Source organism: Actinia tenebrosa, unplaced genomic scaffold (genome assembly GCF_029948245.1).
Source record: "Actinia tenebrosa isolate PJP-AT-01 unplaced genomic scaffold, QUT_ActTen_1.0 PGA_scaffold0__85_contigs__length_37466705, whole genome shotgun sequence".
Lineage (NCBI taxonomy): Eukaryota > Metazoa > Cnidaria > Anthozoa > Actiniaria > Actiniidae > Actinia > Actinia tenebrosa.
Genome location: NW_028292569.1, coordinates 24,737,136 through 24,759,104, shown reverse-complemented (window position 1 = coordinate 24,759,104; position 21,969 = coordinate 24,737,136). Strand labels below are relative to the sequence as shown.

The 21,969-nt window shown below is 43.9% G+C and overlaps 1 protein-coding gene across 1 annotated transcript in view; it reads right to left on the bottom strand.

The window, feature by feature from the left end:
- The window catches only part of LOC116301886 (hemicentin-2), a 79,422-nt gene that overhangs the window by 30,658 nt on the left and 26,795 nt on the right, over window positions 1-21,969 (bottom strand). The window contains exons 26-37 of the mRNA XM_089037134.1: window positions 8,400-8,732; window positions 7,970-8,293; window positions 7,209-7,529; window positions 6,446-6,769; window positions 5,580-5,903; window positions 4,705-5,034; window positions 4,054-4,377; window positions 3,478-3,798; window positions 2,474-2,785; window positions 1,991-2,293; window positions 1,157-1,489; window positions 220-543 (exon numbers count right to left, since the gene is read on the bottom strand). Coding sequence (XP_088893260.1) covers window positions 220-543; window positions 1,157-1,489; window positions 1,991-2,293; window positions 2,474-2,785; window positions 3,478-3,798; window positions 4,054-4,377; window positions 4,705-5,034; window positions 5,580-5,903; window positions 6,446-6,769; window positions 7,209-7,529; window positions 7,970-8,293; window positions 8,400-8,732 — 3,873 coding nt within the window. The remainder of the gene's footprint in view (window positions 1-219; window positions 544-1,156; window positions 1,490-1,990; window positions 2,294-2,473; window positions 2,786-3,477; window positions 3,799-4,053; window positions 4,378-4,704; window positions 5,035-5,579; window positions 5,904-6,445; window positions 6,770-7,208; window positions 7,530-7,969; window positions 8,294-8,399; window positions 8,733-21,969) is intronic.

Sequence of the window (21,969 nt, the reverse complement as noted above, 5' to 3'; positions counted from 1 at the left end):
AAAATTTTAAAATGTAGTTTTTCATAGTTTTGTACTAGTTATTCCACTTTTTAAGGTAAAATACAAAACTGCACACAATTAGCTAGCTGTAACTGATAAAAGATCTCACTCTGAGTTTATCTTGAATAGTTAAAACATGCAAAATGTATTATCCTTGTCGTTCTAATTCTTGTGGCTTTCCAGGTGACTAAAATAATCGAAATAAGTATATTTACTTACCAAGGACATTTAAGTTAGAGCCAATGGATAACTTTCCCATAACGTTCTCCACCGAACAGATATACCGTCCAGAATCACTCTTCACCACTTTCCTAATACTCAAAACCTTTGAAGAAACATTCACTCGATTGCCCGATGTCAGTGATACTTTCCCTCGTTTCCATGTAACTTCGGGAAGCGGGACACCACCCGAGGGACATGTGATGGAAATATTAGTGCCAGAAAGGACAGTCAGGTTGTGACCTATGGAAACTATGGCTGGTTTGCGGGACTTGAGGCTTGTTTCGACTCCACGACTACTGTTTATATACGGGTGAATTAGACCTGTGGATAAATGGGAATCAGTGGACCATTACGGCGGCCATCTTGGATTATAGGCATTATGGGTGTCCAGGGGTCATTACATAACAGCTCACCACAAGCAAATAAAACAAGATGCATCCATACTTTGACTCATAAATGAAAGACAAACACACGAAACTCTATATATTTTCTGTCATCTTTGTTTTGTTTGGCCCCCTGGCAAGATGGCCGTCGTATAGTTGAAGCAGTGCATTAGTACAAAATTATATGCGCAATGTAACATCAGTATCAAAGGAGTTCGAGCGATTAATCAAATGGATGTTAAACACCATCTCTGATAAATTAAAAGCGTTCATCTGGAAAAGGAATTTTTAAAAATATATAACTTAATAATAATAACAATAAACATTAAATATAAAAATTTTCCTTGATTAAAAAAAATCAAATTCGCGTGGTAAATTTTCTATTGAATATGATAAATTATAGTTGAGTTTTGCCTGAATGCAAACTGCGCAGATAAGGTGCGTATTAAAAAGTTTCTCTTTTAATAAAGAGCAGAACAATTCCTGCCATAAAAAATGTCATAAAATTCATTACATCGTTAAAACGAAATACTCCTGAATTCTTTCGTTACCTTTAACATTGAGAACAGTTGAAGCAGATGCCGTCCCAAGAGAATTCTTCGCAACACATTTATGAATGCCAGCTTTCCTCAAAGCCAGGCTAATGAACATAAGAGTTCCCGTTTTAGTATTCACCATGTGGGTCGCTGAATTGATTGGAATCTCATATCCATCTTTGTACCACGTGACTTCCGGTTTAGGGAAACCGCTGGCCTCGCACATGATTTCCACGTTTGAGCTCAACAAAGTGTTGACGACACCGCCCACTTTGGTAACGATGTATTGAATGCGATTGAGTTCGGAGATTGTTTTCTTGGAAGTGACAATAGATGGAACTCTTCCCTCTGGAATAAAAATGAAAACAGAGAGATTATTGTGATTGTGACGTCGCCTTTCGCGGGACTGCGCGACGATCAAACCGGACTGGAACCATGGGCGAAAATAAAGATTTTGTGTCACTTTGTTACAAATTTCCAATAGGGTATGTTCATGTTTGTCAGAGCCACCATCTTGGTTGACGATAACAAAGCATTCCTCGTGATCATTAGTTTTTCTTCTTAGATTAACCAACACTGGCGGTTGTTTCATTGTTTCTCAAGAGCTTTTGAGTCACATGGTTACCAAACTGTATTACAACTTATGGCACATTTCATACTATTTCTTAAAAAGTTTGTTTAGTCTTTCTAAATCGCTCCTAGATGCGACCTCCACCTACTTGCGCAACCTTCAGCTACGCGGCGCAAAACAAGAGCAATTTGAAAGTTTAAAAACAAAATAACTTACTAACTTTATTTACAGTGTTGCAGTAAGTAAAATAGCGCGCAAAATTACTAGAGGTGCCTTACCTAATATGTTGATATTTGTATCGACTTTAATCCTCCCGGCTAGATTTATAGCAGCACACGAGTAGATACCCGTATCTCGTGGACTTGCAGGGCTGAATATAAGAACATTGGCCTTGTTGTTAATCTTGATGTTATCCTTGTACCATTCAAGGGTAGGTGTAGGAACGCCGGAAGCATTGCATATCAGTTTGATGGTGTTGTCAGAAAGTGTCGTCAGGGATCCACCCACGTCACTTTCCACTGGTTCTGGACGGAGGATGTTTAGGGTCTGAGTGGTGGTTTTGATGGTTGGCGCCTTTGGTGCTGTGTTGAAAGACGGGAAATTTTAGAAGTTGATACTATCAATCACACTGCGCTACACTTGATTTCACTTGATGTCATTTCCTGATTTGTGCGAAATATTCATGAGCTGAATCAGGATCGTTGAGTGTGACGTCATATGTATGGAAAAGTGACAAAAGTCAGCTAGCCTTTAGTACTTACCAATTATCGTCACGTTCGAGCTCCTAAAGTCATAGCCCTTCAAATTCGTTGCCGTGCATGTGTAGATTCCACTATCAGACACAGTTGCCTTGGTGATGGTGTAAGTCTTGTTGCCCCTGGCAACATCCAGGGTCTTGATACCTTTCTTCCAAGTGATGGTTGGTGCAGGAAAACCTTTAGCATCACATGTCAGCGTGATGTTGCTTTTTTCCAGTGTCTTGATGTAGCTGCCTACCTCTGTTGTTATGGTGATGGGACGTAGCTGTTGGAGCTTTCGTTGGTCCGTGGCGGAAATTTCTGGTACAGATGGCTCTTGAAATCAAATGATAAATCAAGTTAGCGAAACATACTTTGAAAAAAAACTTTTATGGAGAAGTACAGTGTCAAGGTTTGCTCGCTCTTATCAATTGGGAGCCCTGTGGTGCGCTGCTGTATCAACGTTTAATAGTAAGGCTGTGTTTTCTGTTAATCAAGCCTGATTTTGAAAGCCTCCGGTGCAACCTCTTGTACCAACTAGGACGCCATTCCGACAAGGACACATAATTCCTGGCCGGCAGTCCAGGTAAAATATGTTTTGTGACTCTTCAAGGTCATTTTTTTTTTCAAAAAAAAATAATAATAATAAAAAATCAACTCGATTTTTTGCAAAATTTTATTAAAAAATTACTAGTTATGAATATTGAAATAAAAATCATAGGATAAAAGTTGCAAATTAGGCGTAAAAAAACTTTTTGCGATCCGAAGTTAAATTTGACCGAAGTCCAGTCCAATCCACTTATACGCGGTTCTGGATTTTCCAAAATCAAAAATCTCTCAAAATTCAAAATTTAGAAGCACAAATCAAATTTTAAAGGTTGGGTTTGTTTTTGCTTTACATTAAGATTATCTATACTCTTTAAAAACCTAAAAATTATAAGAATTTTTTTTCGCGATCCACCGACCTTTCGAGTAGGTATCAGTTCCGATCCCTCAGACTGCACGATCTAAACGAAAGTTTGACATACCTCTAATATCAAGTTTCGACACCACAGTTTTCTTCCCTGCAACATTCTTTGCTTCACAAACATAAAAACCAGTATCTGCTGTAAGTGCATCAGCAACGTATATAATCGGTCCGTTGGCAAATGTTCGTCCGTCTATTGGTAGTTCAACACCGTTTTTTCTCCAGATTATCTCAGGTTTTGGGAGCCCTTCTACTTCACAGGTGATGTTGAATTTGATACGGGTCAAGGTGCGTACGGTCTCGCCGATGATGATACCCAAGGGTTTACGTGTGAGGGACTCGATGGATTTGTTGGAGGACTTAATAGTTGGTGGAATAGGCTCTGAGTATGGAAAATAATATGTTAATAGTTAAACAAATACTGATTCTTACTAAGACTAATAATACTAAGACTATCAAAAGCAAACAGAATCTGCTGCTGCTGCTGCTGCTGCTGCTGCTACTACTACTCGTACTACTGCCAATTCCACTGTCACTCCTACTGCTCCTGCACTGCCACTACCAGTGTTACTGTTGCTATTGCTGCTGCTACTGCTCCAGCTGCTTATATGGTTAGTGCTATTTTAAAATACCTTACCTTTTATTACAAGTACCGAGCTAGCTAAAACAGCTCCAGCATCACTACCAGCCGTACACGTATAAACGCCTTGATCATCAAGTGTCGCCTTCTGAATTTTAAGCGTCTCTTTTCCAATAATCACGTTTCCTTTTGAAACCATTTTCACTCCATTTCGTGTCCAAGAAGTCTTGGGTTGGGGGAGACCGCTGGCTTTACATTGGATAGTAATAGTTGCATTGACAAGAGCTGTCAAGTTATCGCCAATAGTGATTGGGATTGGTGTTAGGGATTTTAATCCATCTATTGACTTGCTGGACTTTATAATGGTTGGTCCATATGGAACTAAAAATAAAGGCAAAGGTAAAAGTTAAGTTCATCTAATTTTCATCGCTGTTTTCTTGCAGTTAACAATGAAACAGCCGCCATGTTGGATGATCTAACAAGAGAAGCTATTGAGGAATGCTTTGTTATCGTCAACGCGGGCAACATGGCGGCTATGACGTAACATGTATCCCAAGAATAGTGCCGCGTCTAGTGCCTTTTTACACTCATCCATGACCCTGATGTTTGAGAAATGTCCGCTGCGATTGGCTCAAAAAATGTCATCAATTCCATACCGTGACCGTGGCGAGTCTACTCTGTCACACCCTATAACAGCTACCAACTCACCAATCATATTAAGAATACTGGTTTTCTGGTCTCCACCTCGATTGTTTCTTGCACTACACGTAAAACCACCTGAGTCCTCACTCCTCAGATTTCTAATCCTCAAAGCATTAGTAATGGGATTGACAGTATATCGTCTGTCACTTCCTAAAGGTGCACCCGCCCGAGACCACGTGGCAAGAGGTTCAGGAATGCCTTCTGTTGGACAGAAGATTGTCAGGTCTGATCCTGTCAGTGCTGTGATGTTATCACCAACATAAGACGTGATGTTGACAAAGCCACCGAGGAACGAAAGTTGCCTGCCTACTGTGGTAATCCTTGCCTTTTCGCCACCTAAAAATACACAACCATGTTATATGAACAGGAAAGCAGTAGCAAAGAAATTACTTATTATTCGACTCAAAGATCAAATATGTGCCCCTCTGCATAAATGAACTACCGCTGGACAGAAAATTTCAATCGCATGACTACATCGTTTTGATTGCAAGTCGATGTAGAAAAAAAAAAGGTAAGTACTAATGTAAATTTATACAAATTAAAGCTGTAAGTTAAACCCTGGCTCTCTCGCTCTAGTACTTCCCGGTCGTTGACCTACTCATAAAAACGAACCGAGAGGTACTGGAATGAGGCCTCTAAAGCCCTGGGTAGTAAATTCATTAAAATAGACCTTTTTAGCTTCGTATGTATATTGCCCATTTCTGAGGCACGTGAAATTTCCTTGAGAATTGTTCTTTTGTGACGAACATGTTAATATAGTTACACATGAAAGAATCAACTCCCAAGAGTGGTATCGCATGTTCTGAAATGTGGACTGCAAACAACGAAGCTAAACAGATCTACTGAAAAAGCGATAAAGTTCATAGATATTTCTGTCTTACTGTGAATGGTGAGACGAGTTTCTGCGGTATCATTTCCCATGGCGCTTGACGCAACACATTCATACAATCCACTGTCCTCACTCCCTCCATTCAGTATGACAAGCTGGCTGTCACCGACAGTCACGTGGCCTTTGCTCTTCAAGGGCTTGTCTCCAAGTGTCCAAGAGATGATAGGATATGGTAGACCAACAGCTTTGCAGTTGATGGTAATGGAAACACCTGCCAATACTCTTGCTGTTGCTCCCACTCGGATTGTCACAGGAGCCTGGCTGTCCAATACGTTGATTCTTTGTTGGGATTTGTCGATCCTTGGTTTAAATGGCTCTATAATTATCAAGAAGACTGCGTCAGTGGACAAATAGGTATCAGTATTTTTATGAGACGATAGTGCGTTGTCCATATTTATGTATAACTATTCCAGTTAACGGTATCGGAGGTGTTGAGGACCAAATGAGAAAAAGAAGATGGGTCAATCCACATGGATCTTATAAAGTACACAGTGGAAATAGGCACATACAAGTGCTGAAAGTAGCTTCGCCGGCTGCTAAAAGTTCTAAATATCCCAACATTAAATTAGGAAAAGAATCGAATGTTAAACATTTCACAGGGAGCCTGAGCTCGATTTTTGTGCAAATACTGAAGGTTTTCAACCACTCCCAAGAGAATTAAATAACAAAAGACACGGCGGCCATGTTGGAGGACATAACAAAAGAATTCATTGACAATTATTTTGTTAAGTTCCTCCAACATGGCCGCCATGAAAACTATCAATATCAGCTGCATCCTTCGCAACCACTACTGAGCAACCTCTATTTCCAAATTATTCTTGATATGAGATCCATTCGATACTATAATCATAGACTCACCGATAACATTAAGGGCGCTCAATGCCCTAGCTTCACCAAGAATATTCTTTGCAACACAGGTAAACTCCCCAAAATCTCCGCTGACCAGCTTGGGTATGGTGACAAAATTTTGAGTATTGTCAAAAAACATTCGATTCTTGTTGGATTTTCTTTTGATATTCCACGTCACTACAGGTCTAGGGATTCCTCTAACGGGACAGATTATCCTGATCCCTGATCCTGCCAGAATTGAGATGGAGCTACCGATAGTCGATGTAAGCTTCGTGAAGCCAGCTAAAGACGACTCGACTTCATCACTGCTTGATATGATGGGCTTTTGACCAGCTACGATAAGAAACATAACGATATTATTGATTATACGTTTGGTCAAGTTTGAAATAAAGAATTTTTCAAAATTTAGGGAATGGTGGGTTTTATTGATGTCATTTCCAGTCAATATTTGACTACGTCTGGAGCAGATAATGAGATCAGCTGATTGAAATCCAGCAATGGGGAAAGGAGGAGGGGGAGGGAAGGAAAAGAATTCCCTTACAAAGACATTTCTATAACTCCAAGCGTTTTCAATACCGGAAAGTTGCTAGCTTCAGGTGTACCTATCTAGAGTGCAAGCGTATAGAGCAGGATTTTCTGTTTGGGACATTGCTACGCTTGGACATTTTGTTACAAAGACAGTTGTCTTCCCAAGTTACATAAAGCTTTGATAGTTCAATGTATCTCTCCGTTTCCTTGACAACATAGAACATCTAGTTACTAGGCTACTCACCAATTACCGTGAGATGTGACCTCACTTTGCGCTCCCCAGCGACGCTTTTTGCTTTACATTCATACACTCCGCCATCAGAAAAACGAGCACGAGTGATAATAAGCTTTGACCCTCGTACTGTCACGTGATCTATGATAATAATCTTTCCATCTTTTCTCCATGACGTCACAGGCACAGGGAACCCATCAGTTATACAGTCAATGGTGATGTTGGTGGTAGAAAGTGCTGTAAGGTTTGAACCGATCTTCATTTCTATTGGGTTTATGCTGCTGATTAGATTAAGAACTCTGGTAGACGAGTCGATGAATGGTCCTCGGAGCTCTGCAAGGTTAAATATTGAATGCTTTAGAAGAAGAAAAAGGTGTTCAAAAACCAGGAGGAGCATTAATCAATTAATGGTATCGCGTCTGACTTTATACATTTTCAATAGAAAGGTCGTACTTGGCACGTAACACAAAATCGTATGACTAGTGACTACGATCAAAAGAAAACGAAAGAAAACAATGGAATTAGTGTCTACTACTATATATTATGCTTGCTATTTTTTCAAAAGTAAAATCACTCAAAACATCCAATCTATTCTGAGGCTCGAGTCAAACGTCGATGAGCCAAACCTAATTGAAACAATGGATGACAAGGCGGCCTTCTTCGATGTCATTAGGTTCGGCTCATGTGAAGTTCGAAGTCTCATCCTAGTTTAATGACTTGGCTTATGAGCCATGGGTGGTGGTAAGAAATTACCGTCCTTATGTTTAACAAACCTTTCACTTCAATGACAGTAGAAGCAGTGTCCATCCCTACAAGGTTGGTCGCTTTACAAGAATAGGTTCCAGCGTCTCCTCTTCCTACTTTCACAATCTTCACGACGCCACCATCAATAGTCACGTGACCTTCTGACGTCACAGGAATGTTAGCTAGAGTCCAGTCTACCTCCGGTTTAGGTAGTCCAGTTGCCTTACATACGAGTGATACAGACGTTCCCTCTAGTATTGTGATCTTGTTTCCGACTAGTGAATATACTTGATTCTGATTGGTTAGTTGGATAATAGCAGTTCTGGAAGAGTTGATACGTGGGGAAATGGGTTCTAAAAACAAGATGTGGGATTGCTGGGTTAGAAGTGTTGCCGATTAGATAAATAAAAAATATATTTTACAACGGTTTTGCTTTCGTGTTTCACTGTGTATACTTACGAATAATAGTAACGTCAGTAGACGCGCTTACAGCTCCCAGGGGATTAACCGCTGTACAAGTTATAGTCCGTTTGGCACTTCCACGCTGTAGCTTAGGGATAGTCAGGGTATTTTTAGCACGATCAATAACAACATTCTTGCCGGGTATAGCATTCCGTCCATCGATTTTCCACGCTATTGCAGGTGGCGGTAATCCTTTTAATGGACAGCTGAGACTAAGACCTGCGCCAGCCAAAATAGATACAGAGCTACCGATGGTGGTTGAAGTGGTTGAGAAGTCTGAATGTTCAGTAATGATGTCATCACTACTGGCGATTGAAGGCCGTTGACCAGCTGCAGGAAAAAAGACCGCTGTGTTAATTGACTGCAGACACAGAAGTATCAAGAAGCAGCAGTTAGGCGGACTCGCGAAGCGCCGGCATTGCCAAAAATCACAAGTCGAAAAACACCAGGGGGGGGGTGGGCTTTTGGAGGTCGGTAACCCGCGGAACAGGGGGTCTTGCGCGATCTGCCGGCAGCGCGAAAGGTGCCTAACTGCTGCTCTGTTGGGGTCGCAAATGGAGGGAAAGATATCCTTTAGATATACATGGCATCCGTCAACAACATTCAAAACGAAACTGTGCGCAGGTTGGGAAATCAGGTGATGGATAACTCAGATGCGGATTTCGTCTTTGCGACATTCATGGAGGGCAAGACAGACAAGACTATGAATCACGAGATGGCTGAAAGAATAATCGACAGAATGCCGGACGGTGACTACCGTTTGGAGTTGACGTTCGTGAAGTATTTGGACGGCGAGTGGGTGATAGAAAAGGGCCGTAATCCCATCAGGGCGTCTGGCAAGCAGAGTTTGTTCGTCTTGAATAAGCATACGAGACCAGGGGCATTGGAGGGAATTGACATGCTCTTCTATGAGGTCGCTTACCCGGTTACCGTGGTCATTTACGGCGCGTACGAGATTAAGGAGCCGGATGTTAAGAAGTTGCGACCAATGCGACATCCGGGTAATTGTGTCGGGAAGTTGGTAAGAGAGTTCTTCAAAGATTCCTCTCGTGGCGGTAAGCTTACGCCCAAGAGAAGAGAAGCCATCAGGAAATGGGAAAATGACACTTATAAGACTGGAGGCTCTATTGAGAACATCAAGAAGTTAGAGACGGCCTTAGAACGCCGCATACACGTGAAGGACATTACTGACGGTCTCATTTACGAAGGGACGAAAAAATATGGAGGTAGAGGTGCCCCCATAATCATCTACCAACACAATGGACACGCTTGGCGAGAACTTAGGTTCCCCAAAAAGAAGGAAACTAAGGTTTATAAAGCATCGCCGTTGGCAGAATTAGTCCACGAGAATTCCGTTTGGTTGATGGACGCGGAAGGAAGTCAGTTCATGACGCAGGATGGTACTCTCTACAGGCCTCTAGTAGAACACCAACGCATTCAAAGTGCTTGTGAAACCTTAGGGGAAGACTTCTCAGACGAGGTCCTTAGCTCTCGTAGTTTGGACTTCTTAGCCGCAAAGAAGAGGAACGGATGGAAGTCCACGCCTAAGGAATTCGCCGACATAGCCAAAGCCTGCGTAGAGCATGGTCATGGAGGTCTGTGGAACATGGAGTATGACGAGAACGAATACGTCTCCTTAGACATGAAACATTGTTACCCTGCCAGTTTTAAAGGCCTCGGGGATTGTAAGGAGTATTACGACCGCTACGGGCATCCAGACTCACAATTCTTTCGTGTGTCTTTGCCAGGTAAATACGACGCCCCAGCTACGGGGTTCGTGCGGTTGACCACGTGGAAGTTAGCAAAGGGCTTACATCCAATAATTTACGCGTGGTATGGGAAACATCTGCAGGAGAAAGAATGGATTCCCATACCCCTGCTGAAGTTTCTCGAAGAGCGCGAGCTTCTCACGTACGCAGCGCATGAAGCCATACTTTGTCACTCTGCATTTACGCAATGGCTTCCGGAGCATAACCCCACCGCCAGAATCGTCATAGGAAAGTTCACCCAGGGTGCAAAAGAAGGAGAAAAGCACATGCAGCGGCGTTTGATAACCGACGACGGAGAGTTGAGCTTCCTCGTAAAACGTGCACATGAGCAAGGAACCATGGTGTCCGTAGAGAAGTGGAATTATTTCATAGAAGGCCAAGGTGAACGGCAATGGAATGCGTTGTGTTATTACCAAGATCATCGCCCGCAATATTACCATCTCCGGGCGAGCATGCTCGCGTATGCGCATATTAATCTGTTGTCGATGCTGTTGCGGTTTGACAAAGAGGACGTTCCACGCGTGGCCACGGATTCCCTCTATGTGAAGCCCGAAGTGTTAGAAAAAATGCAAGAGTTCTACACGGAGGACGAACTCGCGGAAAGTGGTCAATGGCGTGTAAAAAATGAAGAGATAAAAGCCTGGAGAGAACGTGTGGAATACCACGGGAAACATACGAAAGGTGCCATAACCCCCACCGTGGAGCCATTGCCGTCCGTTGTGGACCCCATTTCTTACCAACGCTTTTCGTACCTGTACGGGCCCGGAGGCAGCGGTAAGACCACCAGGGTTTTGGAGTTATTCCCCAGCGTGAAGGTGTTAACGCCGACACACCGCCTTGAAAGAGAATTGACGGAGATGGGCCACGACGCGCAAACGTACCACAGCTTCTTTCGCTGGAATGGTCAAAAGTGGGTGCCGGAAGCAATACGCGACATACCGTCGGTCATATTATGGGATGAGATTTGCACCGTGCCATTAGAAATCCTGCAGGAATTTGTAGACTTCCTCCGTGGGAAGTGTCAAGTGATATTTGCTGGAGATCCATGCCAACCTCCTCCCATTTGCGGAGAAATGCCCCATAAATGGTTGAAGAAGATGGTAGACCACGCGGAGGAAATCAATGCCGACTACCGCAGCAAGGATCAAGTGAGAAACTTAAAGGCGGCATTAAGGGGCCTCAGTGACGCCGAGCAAAACAAGACGCTGCGTAAGCATGTACGAGCGAAGTCTTACGAGGACTTCCTTACCACGTGGCATCCAGCGGACTTGGTGTTGAGCAGTAAGCGCGCAGCACAATCGCGAATACAGAAAGATCTATTAAAAGTGCACCGCGAAAGATTTCCGGGCCATTTGGTGCCCGTTTGCTATAAGCCTCGCGATACCCGCATGCAGAAGCGTGATGTGTGGGTGCCGGGTACCGACGTGCAACTGCAGAACGCGGTAACGCACGATAAAGCCTGGGTACCCATAGAAAAGGTTGAAAAAATAACCTCCCATCCAGATTGGCGCTTGGGCTATTGCATGACAGTCCACAGCGCGCAAGGGCTTACCATAAAAGAAACCTTATGGATCATAGACCAGCGGCTGTGTTGGAGCAACCTTATCTACACTGCCGTAAGCCGTGTGGAGTATGCCAAACAGTTAAAGAGAGCCTGGGGTCCGCAATTGCGTTACGATAAGACGCCAGAAGATATAGCAAAGGAGAACATTGCTAAGAAACTCCTTCGCTACAAGCGGCACGACGAAGAAAAAAATATGACGTTCGACCTATGCGTGGACGACGTCTATAAGGAAGGGGCACGGTGTGCCAAGTGTAACATACCTCTACTATGGAGGTTTGACCCAAATGACGATCAGCAGTTCTCCGTGGATCGTATGAATAATAAGCGCGGGCATTGCAGAGGCAACGTAAGACTGACATGCCTAGAGTGCAATCGGGCGCGCGGTGCTGCGCTACTCTGAGTCTTTGGGGACTATGAGCAGCTCTTCCTTAACAAATCCACGACTTGGGCCATCTAGGTAATACAACACGGGTTGCCCTTCCTTGGTGATGGACTTCGAAATCTCATACGTTTTCAGAGACCAGTTAGGATCCGTGGCTCTCTTACTGCCACCTTCGAGTTCCCCCGGCTGATAGAGGTATCTGACCACTATGTTGCGGGGTAGCTTTTTTTCCTTCAGTCCGACCGCCCTCGAACTTCTGACGTAGGACTTGTGTTCCACGTGTTTCTTTTTTATGGCATCCCTGGGTTTTATTCCCGTAGCCCTGGCCGCCTCGTTGTTCAAGGCCGCGACGACCTGGGGGAGCCGCTGTGTCCATTCCCTGTTGCGTTTGGAGGGATCTTCCAGCTCTTTCCAATACTGGTACCCAAAGAGACGCTCGGCCAGAGTTTTATTGAATCTTTCAACGATGCTCTGACCCCTGTGGTACTCTGCCTCGGCTCTCCTAATCTTAGTGTCGTGGTCTTTCAGGGTTTTGGTAACCACGCCCATGAACTCCGTCCCCGCATCCACTTGCAGCAGCTTGGGCCATTTCAAGACGCGCTTATAAATCCTACCAAGGGCTTCTGCGACTTCCCCAGAATCCTTGCTGGTTATGGGTTCGGCGTCCTTGTATCTGCTTGCGATATCAACTACGGTCAAAGCGTATCTATAGGTCTTTCTTCTCACCTTGTCGTGCGGTAAGAAAAGCAAATCGGCCTGATGAACTTCATTAGGGGTATTTACGGTAAAGCTGGGCCTGGGAATGTACTTCGGCACGGGAAGATAAACCTGCCAGATGGTTTGTTTTTTCAACCAGTTCTTAGCCGTTTCATCTGATACCCTGGCCGCGGTCGCGAGTTTCTTGATAGCCGACGCTCCTCTCCAATAGCCTTCAGGCCCATAGTAAATCCTTTTGAGTTTGTCCTCTACGCGGCCCATTATATGAATTCCAAAACGAGATTGATCTTACGTCCGTTAAAATCCACCGTCTTTCCGTCCACCTTAATGGTGATGTTTATGCTTTCTACCAAATTAGACAAGTCATAGCTCAAAGAAATGGGAGTGTATTCTACCAGGTCAAATGGATTACCCTTAGGTAGGAATTTGGACATAAGAGAAGACTTTTCTCCATTGTTGTAACTATTGACCAAGTCGCAATAGACTTCGTAAGAGGATGCGACTTTCCATTTCACAGGTATGGCCGTGTTGGTAATTGCCTTGCCTGAGACACCTAGTAAAGATCCTAATGCATCAGCTTTTCCTAGGGTTACCGAGAAATTGTTAGGAAGATTATGTTTGAAGGTCATTTCGTGCGGCAATCCTGTGGTGAGAGTATAACCGCGCTTGGCGAGCTCCTTAGCAAGGGTGATTGGCGTGTAATGTCCATCGGGTAGCATTACGCTTTGATAATTGTTAGATCCCTTATGCACGGTGACCATACCATTGACTAAATTATACCAAGAATTGTACAAAGAGCAACTTATGAGCCGAACTTTATGGGCTCTAATGGGGGGATTCAAGTAAGTGGTAAAGTCATTCTTGTCGCTTTCCAAAAAGACGATCATTATATTAGGGGCATTTTACAATGCCCACGCCAAAGCTACGCCTCCCGCCAGCCCTGCGACTCCTACAAAGACCAATTCATTGTCTTTTTGTTTCTTAGAAGGCTGGTAGTAATTCTTGAACTGAGGCTTTCTCATTCTAAAGTCGGGGTGCGCCTGCGCATAGAGCTTAAAGGCGTAGTCTGTGTTTTCGAAGTTCTTATCCGCCTGCATCTTGTCTTGGTAGTTCTTATCCAACCAATCCCTGTAAGCTTGTCTTTTTTCATTCCAAGCCGCCACGTCTCGCTGATATTTCTCCAGCGCTAAGTCGTGCCTCTTCCTTTCGGCGTTAGATTCTGCGTTTCTATCACCTCTAACTAATCTATCCAGATATCTACCACCATAATTAGCTCCAGTGAATGCTAAAGCTGCAATGACTCCACCTGCGACTAAGCTAACCATTATATGTTAGGCAGGTACTTTTCCTTCCGTAGGTAATCCTTTAGCATGATAGCCCCGCCTACGGCAGCGGTCATTTTAGCAAAATTAGCGAAGCTCTTGCTTGGGTCTTCAGTAAAGTCTTCTTTGAGCACTTTCTTACCCACCCAACCAATACCCGCAACGATGGAAGTAATAATAGCTGCTTCTTCAACAGTTTTCAACAACGCGGTCGACATTATATTACAAAGCGAGAAGGTTATTCCATTTCAGGGATTTTGCTTTTTCTAACCTCCACAGGCGCGTGATATGTTGGTGGTTCTACCTTTTTCGTAGCCCGCCATTGTAAGTAGAGGCTGCCTGCTGCTATAGCAACTCCTAACGCGCCAATGACGTAGCCGGGATTCCAAAAGGATCCCTCTTCTTTTTCCTCCACCTTTTCTTCTTTTTTGGCTTTGTTCTTCTTGTTCATCTCCGCGAGCTTCTTCCCCGCGGCAACTCTGCCTGGAGATTTAGCCTTGGTGATCTTCTGCTCGGGCTGCTCTACCTTCGACTCTGGTTCACTCATTTATATCTAAGGACTTGAAGGACTTGATAAGTACTTGAGAATGACTTAAGGATGACTTGACAATGACTTGACTAAGTACTTGACAATGACTTAAGGACGACTTGACTAAGTACTTAAGGACGACTTGACTAAGTACTTAAGGATGACTTGACAATGACTTGGCTAAGTACTTGACAATGACTTAAGGACGACTTGACGACGACTTGACTAAGTACTTAAGGACGACTTGACTAAGTACTTAAGGACGACTTGACTAAGTACTTGAGGTGACTTGACTAAGTACTTGAGGTGACTTGACTAAGTACTTGAGGCGACTTGATCAGGTACCTCAGTAAGTGCTGCCTGGAAGACCTTTTCGACTTCTCTGTCCTTCTTGAAGTCCTCCCAAGATGTTCCGAAGGAACCTAGTACTTCCTTCAAGTCGACATGCTGAGCTACGTGCAAAGCCACAGAGGCGACTGCCATTAACTTACCACACTTCAAAGACAACCACCCGCAGGTTATCTTAAGTTCTTGGGATATGACATAGTCCTCGCTTATGTCCTTCCGTAGTTGCTCCACGTCGTCTATGGGCAGTGCAAGTCCGAGGAGTTTGGTGGCCAGCTTGATAGCGGAGTCTGCTACGGCGTCCGTGGTCTTACTTGCAAGGGCAGCCTCATACCTCTTATGGAACTTCTTGACTTCCTCTTCTGACAACTTATTAACCTGCTCATGGGTAAGTTCCTTGCCTATCATTTCTTTGCACTTTCCCGAAGACACCAGGATGTTAAGTTGTTCCTTGAGGTTACTTTCATCTAGCTGTGTGGGGACTTCATCTAAGAGCTGCTCAATGTCCATATATGTTAATGGAATACGGAAACCTCAAAGAGAAGATCATCTTGGAATGTTGGTGCGTTTTTAAATGCCGCATGTATTCATGCAACTGTTCCTTGGATATCTCACCCCCATAGTCGCTTAAGATGGTTTCCAGGTCACTCCGGCTCGGAGTATAAAATACGACCAGGGAGCCTATGTTTTCCCTAAAGGGTTTAGAGACGCTGGTAAGCTGCTGCGAGAGCAACCAAACGCTAATATTGTCATGTCTACCGCTGAAGGCGAGTTTAACGAGCTCGGAAGTGCGTCTTTTTACGTCGTCCCCGCAGGCGATGTCATCCAATATGAGTAAAGTCTGTGTGTCTTTAGGGAATTGCTTATGCCAGAACTTAAGATGGCTGGATAACTCATTAGGGTCTAAGATATCTACGAAGAAGTCGTCATCTTTCACTCCTATGCCTTCCCAGGTGCGGTTATTCACGTAGGTGGGGCATAATAGCACAATATAGTCGAAACGGTATCTAAAGGGTCCTAATAGCTGCTCTACCACGAACTGCGTTTTGCCGCAGCCGGTGGGTCCTACTATCAGAGCATTGCAGGGAATATGGTTCGGATCCATTATATATACGATGGACCCAGTGGAAGCAGTAAGAAGGATTGCCGCCGACGCAAAAGATAAAAGAGACACCATAGAAATGCAAAGGGAGGAGATCGATCGGCTGCGGGAGCGCGTGCAGGAATTGTATGATGAAATGTGCAGCCTGAAGCGCGCGGAGAGGTTTGGTGCGCTTTTGACGATGGTCGGTTGGGCAAAAGAAAGCGTTAAGGACTTTATGCGATATCCGCTGTAGAGCTGTTTAAAAGACACCTTAGAATGTTAAAGATAAGGTTGTTAAATTGTTAAGGATGTGTGCGTGTGCTGTTTAAAAGACACTTCAGAATGTTAAAGATAAGGTTGTTAAATTGTTAAGGATATACACACGTGCTGTTTAAAAGACACTTCAGAATGTTAAAGATAAGGTTGTTAAATTGTTAAAGATGTGTGTGTGCTGTTTAAAAGACACTTCAGAATGTTAAAGATAAGGTTGTTAAATTGTTAAGGATGTGTGCGTGTGCTGTTTAAAAGACACTTCAGAATGTTAAAGATAAGGTTGTTAAATTGTTAAAGATGTGTGCGTGTGCTGTTTAAAAGACACCTCAGAATGTTGAGTATAAGGTTGTTAAATTGTTAAGGATGTCTGCATGTGTCGTTTAAAAGACACCTTAGAATGTTAAAGATAAGGTTGTTAAAGATGTATGCATGCTACTTTTAAAAGACACTTCAGAATGTTAAAGATAAGGTTGTTATATTGTTAAAGATGTGCTGTTTTCATTAAGAATGGGATTTACACAAACCTTATTCTGAGACATCTCTTAAAATAGTAGTCTTAACAATATAACAACCTTATGCTTAACATTCTAAGACATCTTCTTTTCTTTTAAACAGCATCCTTAACAATTTAACAACCTTATACTTAACATTCTAAGACATCTTTTTTTCTTTTAAACAGCATCCTTAACAATTTAACAACCTTATACTTAACATTCTAAGACATCTCTTAAATGACTCATACATCTTTAACAATATAACAACCTCATACTTAACATTCTTAGGTGTCTTTTAAACGACACACGCAGACATACTTAACAATATAACAACCTCATACTTAACATTCTGAGGTGTCTTTTAAACGCAGCCGTATGCTCCCGTAGACCTGTTTTAAAAGACACTGCAGAATGTTAACAATAAAGTTAAAAATACGTCATATTGTGCTTAAGGTACACTTATGTATAAATGAACTGTTCAATGTGTAAAAAGGTGTTCAGCACCAAGCAAAGACTACAATACCACGTTCGTCGTGGCGTTTGCACAAAGAAACCAATTAGTAAAGTTTGTAAGGATTGTGGTAAAGAATTCAGCACCGTTCAAAAGATGCGACAACATCAAGACAAACGCATTTGTGGGCTTTGCAAGGGCTGTAATAAGGAATTCCCTAACACCTCCGAGCACCTGAAAAGGGGCGTCTGTGAACAAAGCAGACAGTGTAGTTTCTGTAATAAGATACTAAGCAGTCGTCAACGTTTACAGACGCATCGGAAAACACATGAAGTCAACTATCGATTTCTCTTTGGGAGCTACGACTTAGAAGGCGTGGATTGCCACCAATGTGCGGATATGATGAGTCGCTGCCCGCATAAAGAGGATTACTTAAGGAATCGCATAGATTACCATAAGAAGATAGTCCGTACTTACCCCTCTTTCGAACGCGCAGAAGGCGTTCCGTGGACTAAAAGGGAGTATTGGAGGCAAGAGTGCGACCGCTGTGGTTGCATCAGAGAAGAGGAACATATCTTCAACTGCCTCGACAAATAAGCGTCCTTAACAATATAACAACCTTATACTCAACATTCTGAGACCCTTTTAGAATGGGGTTTGCGCAAACCCCATTCTTATTCTCATTTATTATTAAGAAAAATAAGGACCCCTTTTAAAGGTATATGCTAGCCTACTTTGTGGCATTTCTGGGAGGCATTCTAATTACCCTTTCAATATATGGACTGTATTACGTGCGAACTACCAGCCGATTGCATTACGCCCACTCCTGCACCGCGTAAAAAATACACCTGCCTTCATTGCGGCAAGGTATTTCTTGAAGGATCCCATTGGTGCTCCGCGGCAGACATTACGAATGCAGAGGACTCTCAGGCTCCCAATTAACCACGTCAAATACCCACCTGCCATCCTTTTTACCATGGCTCATAACATGGGTAACGTCCTGCCCTTCGATGGCGTACCTTATCCTATCGGGCGCCCAAAGGGTGTATGTTCTTTTTTTATTCTTTAAGACCAAACGCAGGCGGTCCAAGTCTTCAAAGACCACATAATTCTTTATCTCGTAAATCTCCCCCACCTGCAAATCCCTCCAGTGCGTTTGTATAAACTTTAACTCGTTAAATTTATCCTTGTCCATATATTCTATGAAATATCTTTAAGTGTGTTGCCAAAGTCTCCGAGGTTTTAAAGCCCTTACAACACCACCTGCAGGGAATTCGTAGGTGTTCAGCATACGCAGTGATCTCCCTGCAAATGACATCGTAGTCGCTGCTTATGAGCACCTTATAGCCGTTTTCTTCATACCTCTGTAAGAGTAGTTGCTGATCCTCAGATAACCTGCCATTGCCTTTCGGGGTCTTTAGCTCTATGCAGAATCCACAGTAATGTGTGTGCGCATTCAAGATCATTAAGTCGGGTTGACCGCGTTGATATCCTTTCTGCCAGCACTTCATACGTTTGCCGTCCGAATCCTGCAGTTCACCTAGACCAGGGGCTATGAGCATTTGGGGGTAAAACTTGCGGATGTAGTCCACCACCTTTTTATGCAGGTCAAACTCATTTTCTATCTTGAATACCAACTTGTTTGGACCGTCGAAGCGCTTGTCCATCGCATACTTACCCGTCTTACGCAGCGCGGGTAGGACTTCCTCAAAGACCCAATCACGAAACTCCACAGCTTTGGGTAGTTTGGAGCTAAATATCAGTTCGTACAAACCAGGTTCGGATATAAACACGGAATGTGGCTGTGCGTTAGCAAGGGAGCGGTGATTTGGAGCCCCCCTTAGCTCATCCAACCTTTTCTTGTATTTATCAGAGACGTGATCCTTAATTGCATCTCTGGGGCGCTCATAGCCCAACGCCAAAGCCACCTCCTTCGCTTTGAAGTACAAAGTTTCGCCTTGCACTATGCATTGCAGTTTGGTGTCGTTGTTTTCGAATACGCGAAGCATTGTATATCTAAGAAATATTTTAACCTTAATATGCAACGCTCTTTAGCTGATTCATTTCTACGCTTAGCTGCGCATCTGAGACGACGAAGATGTAGCAGTTTATCTTGTCGCCGTCGCCCGCGGAGGCATTTTTGGTGCGCTTGATCTCCAATGTTATGCCATCCTGGGTGTTTACTAGACGTAAACCCTGGCCATGTAGGTCTTCGTCGTTAATGGTGCGCATGTCAATCCACAGCGCATACTTGTCCTTAAAGAATTCCTCAGGGCTAATTTGGTTGCCAAACTTACGCTTTGCCTCCCTGTACACGTCTGCGGGCTTTATCCCCTGGGAGTAAACTTTGTTGGGAACGCCGTTTATGTTGACCCCCACATTAGTAATGTTGGGGTTGTGAAAGGCCTCGGAGTTGCGCTTACCAGCCTCACAGGGTTTGGCAAACACCAGCATCAACCCCGTGAGACTTCTTCGGGGGAGGTTAATGCTTTGGTTTATGACCTCATCCGTCTTATCCAGGAAGCTAAATGTCTTATACATCACTACGTGGTCGTATAAGAATGCCTTCCCGGAGCTGTATTCCATGCCAGCGCTACGGGCCAGCTCTTCGCTGTACACCGTTTCGTACTGTAGCTCTAAGTTGGTAATAGAGTATGGGGTCGTTGTGGTAAGTGCAGTGCTTAGCCCACCAATGATGTTATTAGCATCTGCTAAAGTTACTTCAAACTGTAGCTCGGATAACTGTCTTGGGTAATACACACCGTGATTCGTGATTACTTCAAAGTCCAGTGGTATGACATACTTGCTACCATAGGCGGTCTTTATTCGCTTTGCGTCTGCCACTGCGGTTTCTCCGCTGCCGTCAGTAGGTTGCGTTTTCGTAGGTGTGCGGACCTTACGTAGGATGACACTACCAATTCCTTGTTCTATCCTTTGCGCGCGGTCAAAGGCTGTCAACCATAGATCCTTATAGGTGGTATACAGATCGTACTTATTTAAGTCCAGCAAGGATTCCCCAGCGAACTTTACGCGCATCTTAGAAACAATGTTGCGACCCACGTTGTTAACGATAATCCTTTCATCTGTGGGGCTTGACTGTACCGCTAGGTCGAACCTCAAAGCCAAGGTGCCAGGAACCAATACTAGGTTATCCGTTAGGCGGGGAACGCCCACATACAGGGTTTCTCCAGGTTTAGCGCTGCTGGGCGTGAATGTGACCCGGTGAAAGGTGCGTTCTGCTTTCAGCCCGCCAACCTGCTTAGGTAATACGTTGGGATTTAACTTTGAGCTTATCATATATAATGGAAGTAGAAGGAACGGATTTCGATCCCCTTACCGAAGAAGGTCAAGTCGACATTAATGACGAAGAATACGAGTCTTTACTTCCTGATGACAATGTAGACCCCCGAGGCCTTTTTGATAAATTGCTGAACAAGTATGGCGTCAGGGCCAGCGATGCTATGCGTTCTTTGAGAGATAAATTCAAGTCTAAGAACCCCCACACGCCCATTCCAGAATACTTACAAATGGAATCCCTTGGCGTGCGGTCGGACTTAATAGCGAACATCATCGAGGACCTAAGAGAGCGATACCCAAGCCTAAACCTGGCTCTTTTGGACTTCCAAATAGGAGACAAAGGGCAAGTTCAAGTTAGAGAATCGGGTAGGGAAAAATGGCACAACCTGTATCAAAGGAAGAATTCCAGCCTGCTTAATAACCAGCTTCCAAAAGGAGTCACAAATGCGCTGGGAGCGCCCAACTTGACGATGCTAAGCACTTCGACTCAAAGGGATACAGAAGTTGCCAGGGAGGCCTTTGTTAGTCGCCTTTCACTGCCGGGTAGCGAAGATGCCCTCAGATCCGCAATAAGACTGCAAGAGGAGCGTCAAGAAAGACTTAGCCAATTGGGGAGCGACGAGACTGCTGAAAAGGAAGCACTTAAGAAGGAAATACAGGAAAATAACATAACCATCGATGACCTTACGCGACAACTCGACTACGTAACCAAGAAAGAAGGCGGTATCGTCAGTCGCTTCGAAGCCGTCCAAGAGGAAAACCAAGCATTGCAGGAACGTATAAGAGAATTGGAAGACGAATTCATTAAACAAAATGAACTAACTACTAAAAGCCATGCCGACGAAATCGTAGACTTTAGGAATAGACTTTCTAAGGCGTTGGACGAAAAAAGCGACGCAAGGAATCAGCTAAGGGCTGCTTTGAATGAAGCGGCGGGAAAAGACACGGAACTACAGCGCTTAGGACAAGAATTAATGGAGTCTGTTGACAGAGAAAGGCAATTGATGGTGGACAAGGCAGTGGCGGAGGAACAAATACGGCAACTTCGACAGGCCGTCGAAGACTTGGAGTACGAAATAGATCGACAGCGAGTAATAATCGAAGATCAAACTCGCCCTGAAGAAGAAAGGGAGGCAGCCCAAAAGGAAGTAGAAACCCTTCAGGAAAGACTGGCGGAATTACAAACGCAAATAGAAGGTAAGGAAAGGGAGCTGGGGCTTACCACCAAGGAAAAGATAAAAAGAGCCCTTTTGAAATATGGCGTGCCGCTGGTATTTGCGGTTGCTATTTCGAGCGTAGTAGGCGTGATCTTGTCCGCGCTTAAGGCTACGGGCGCGGGC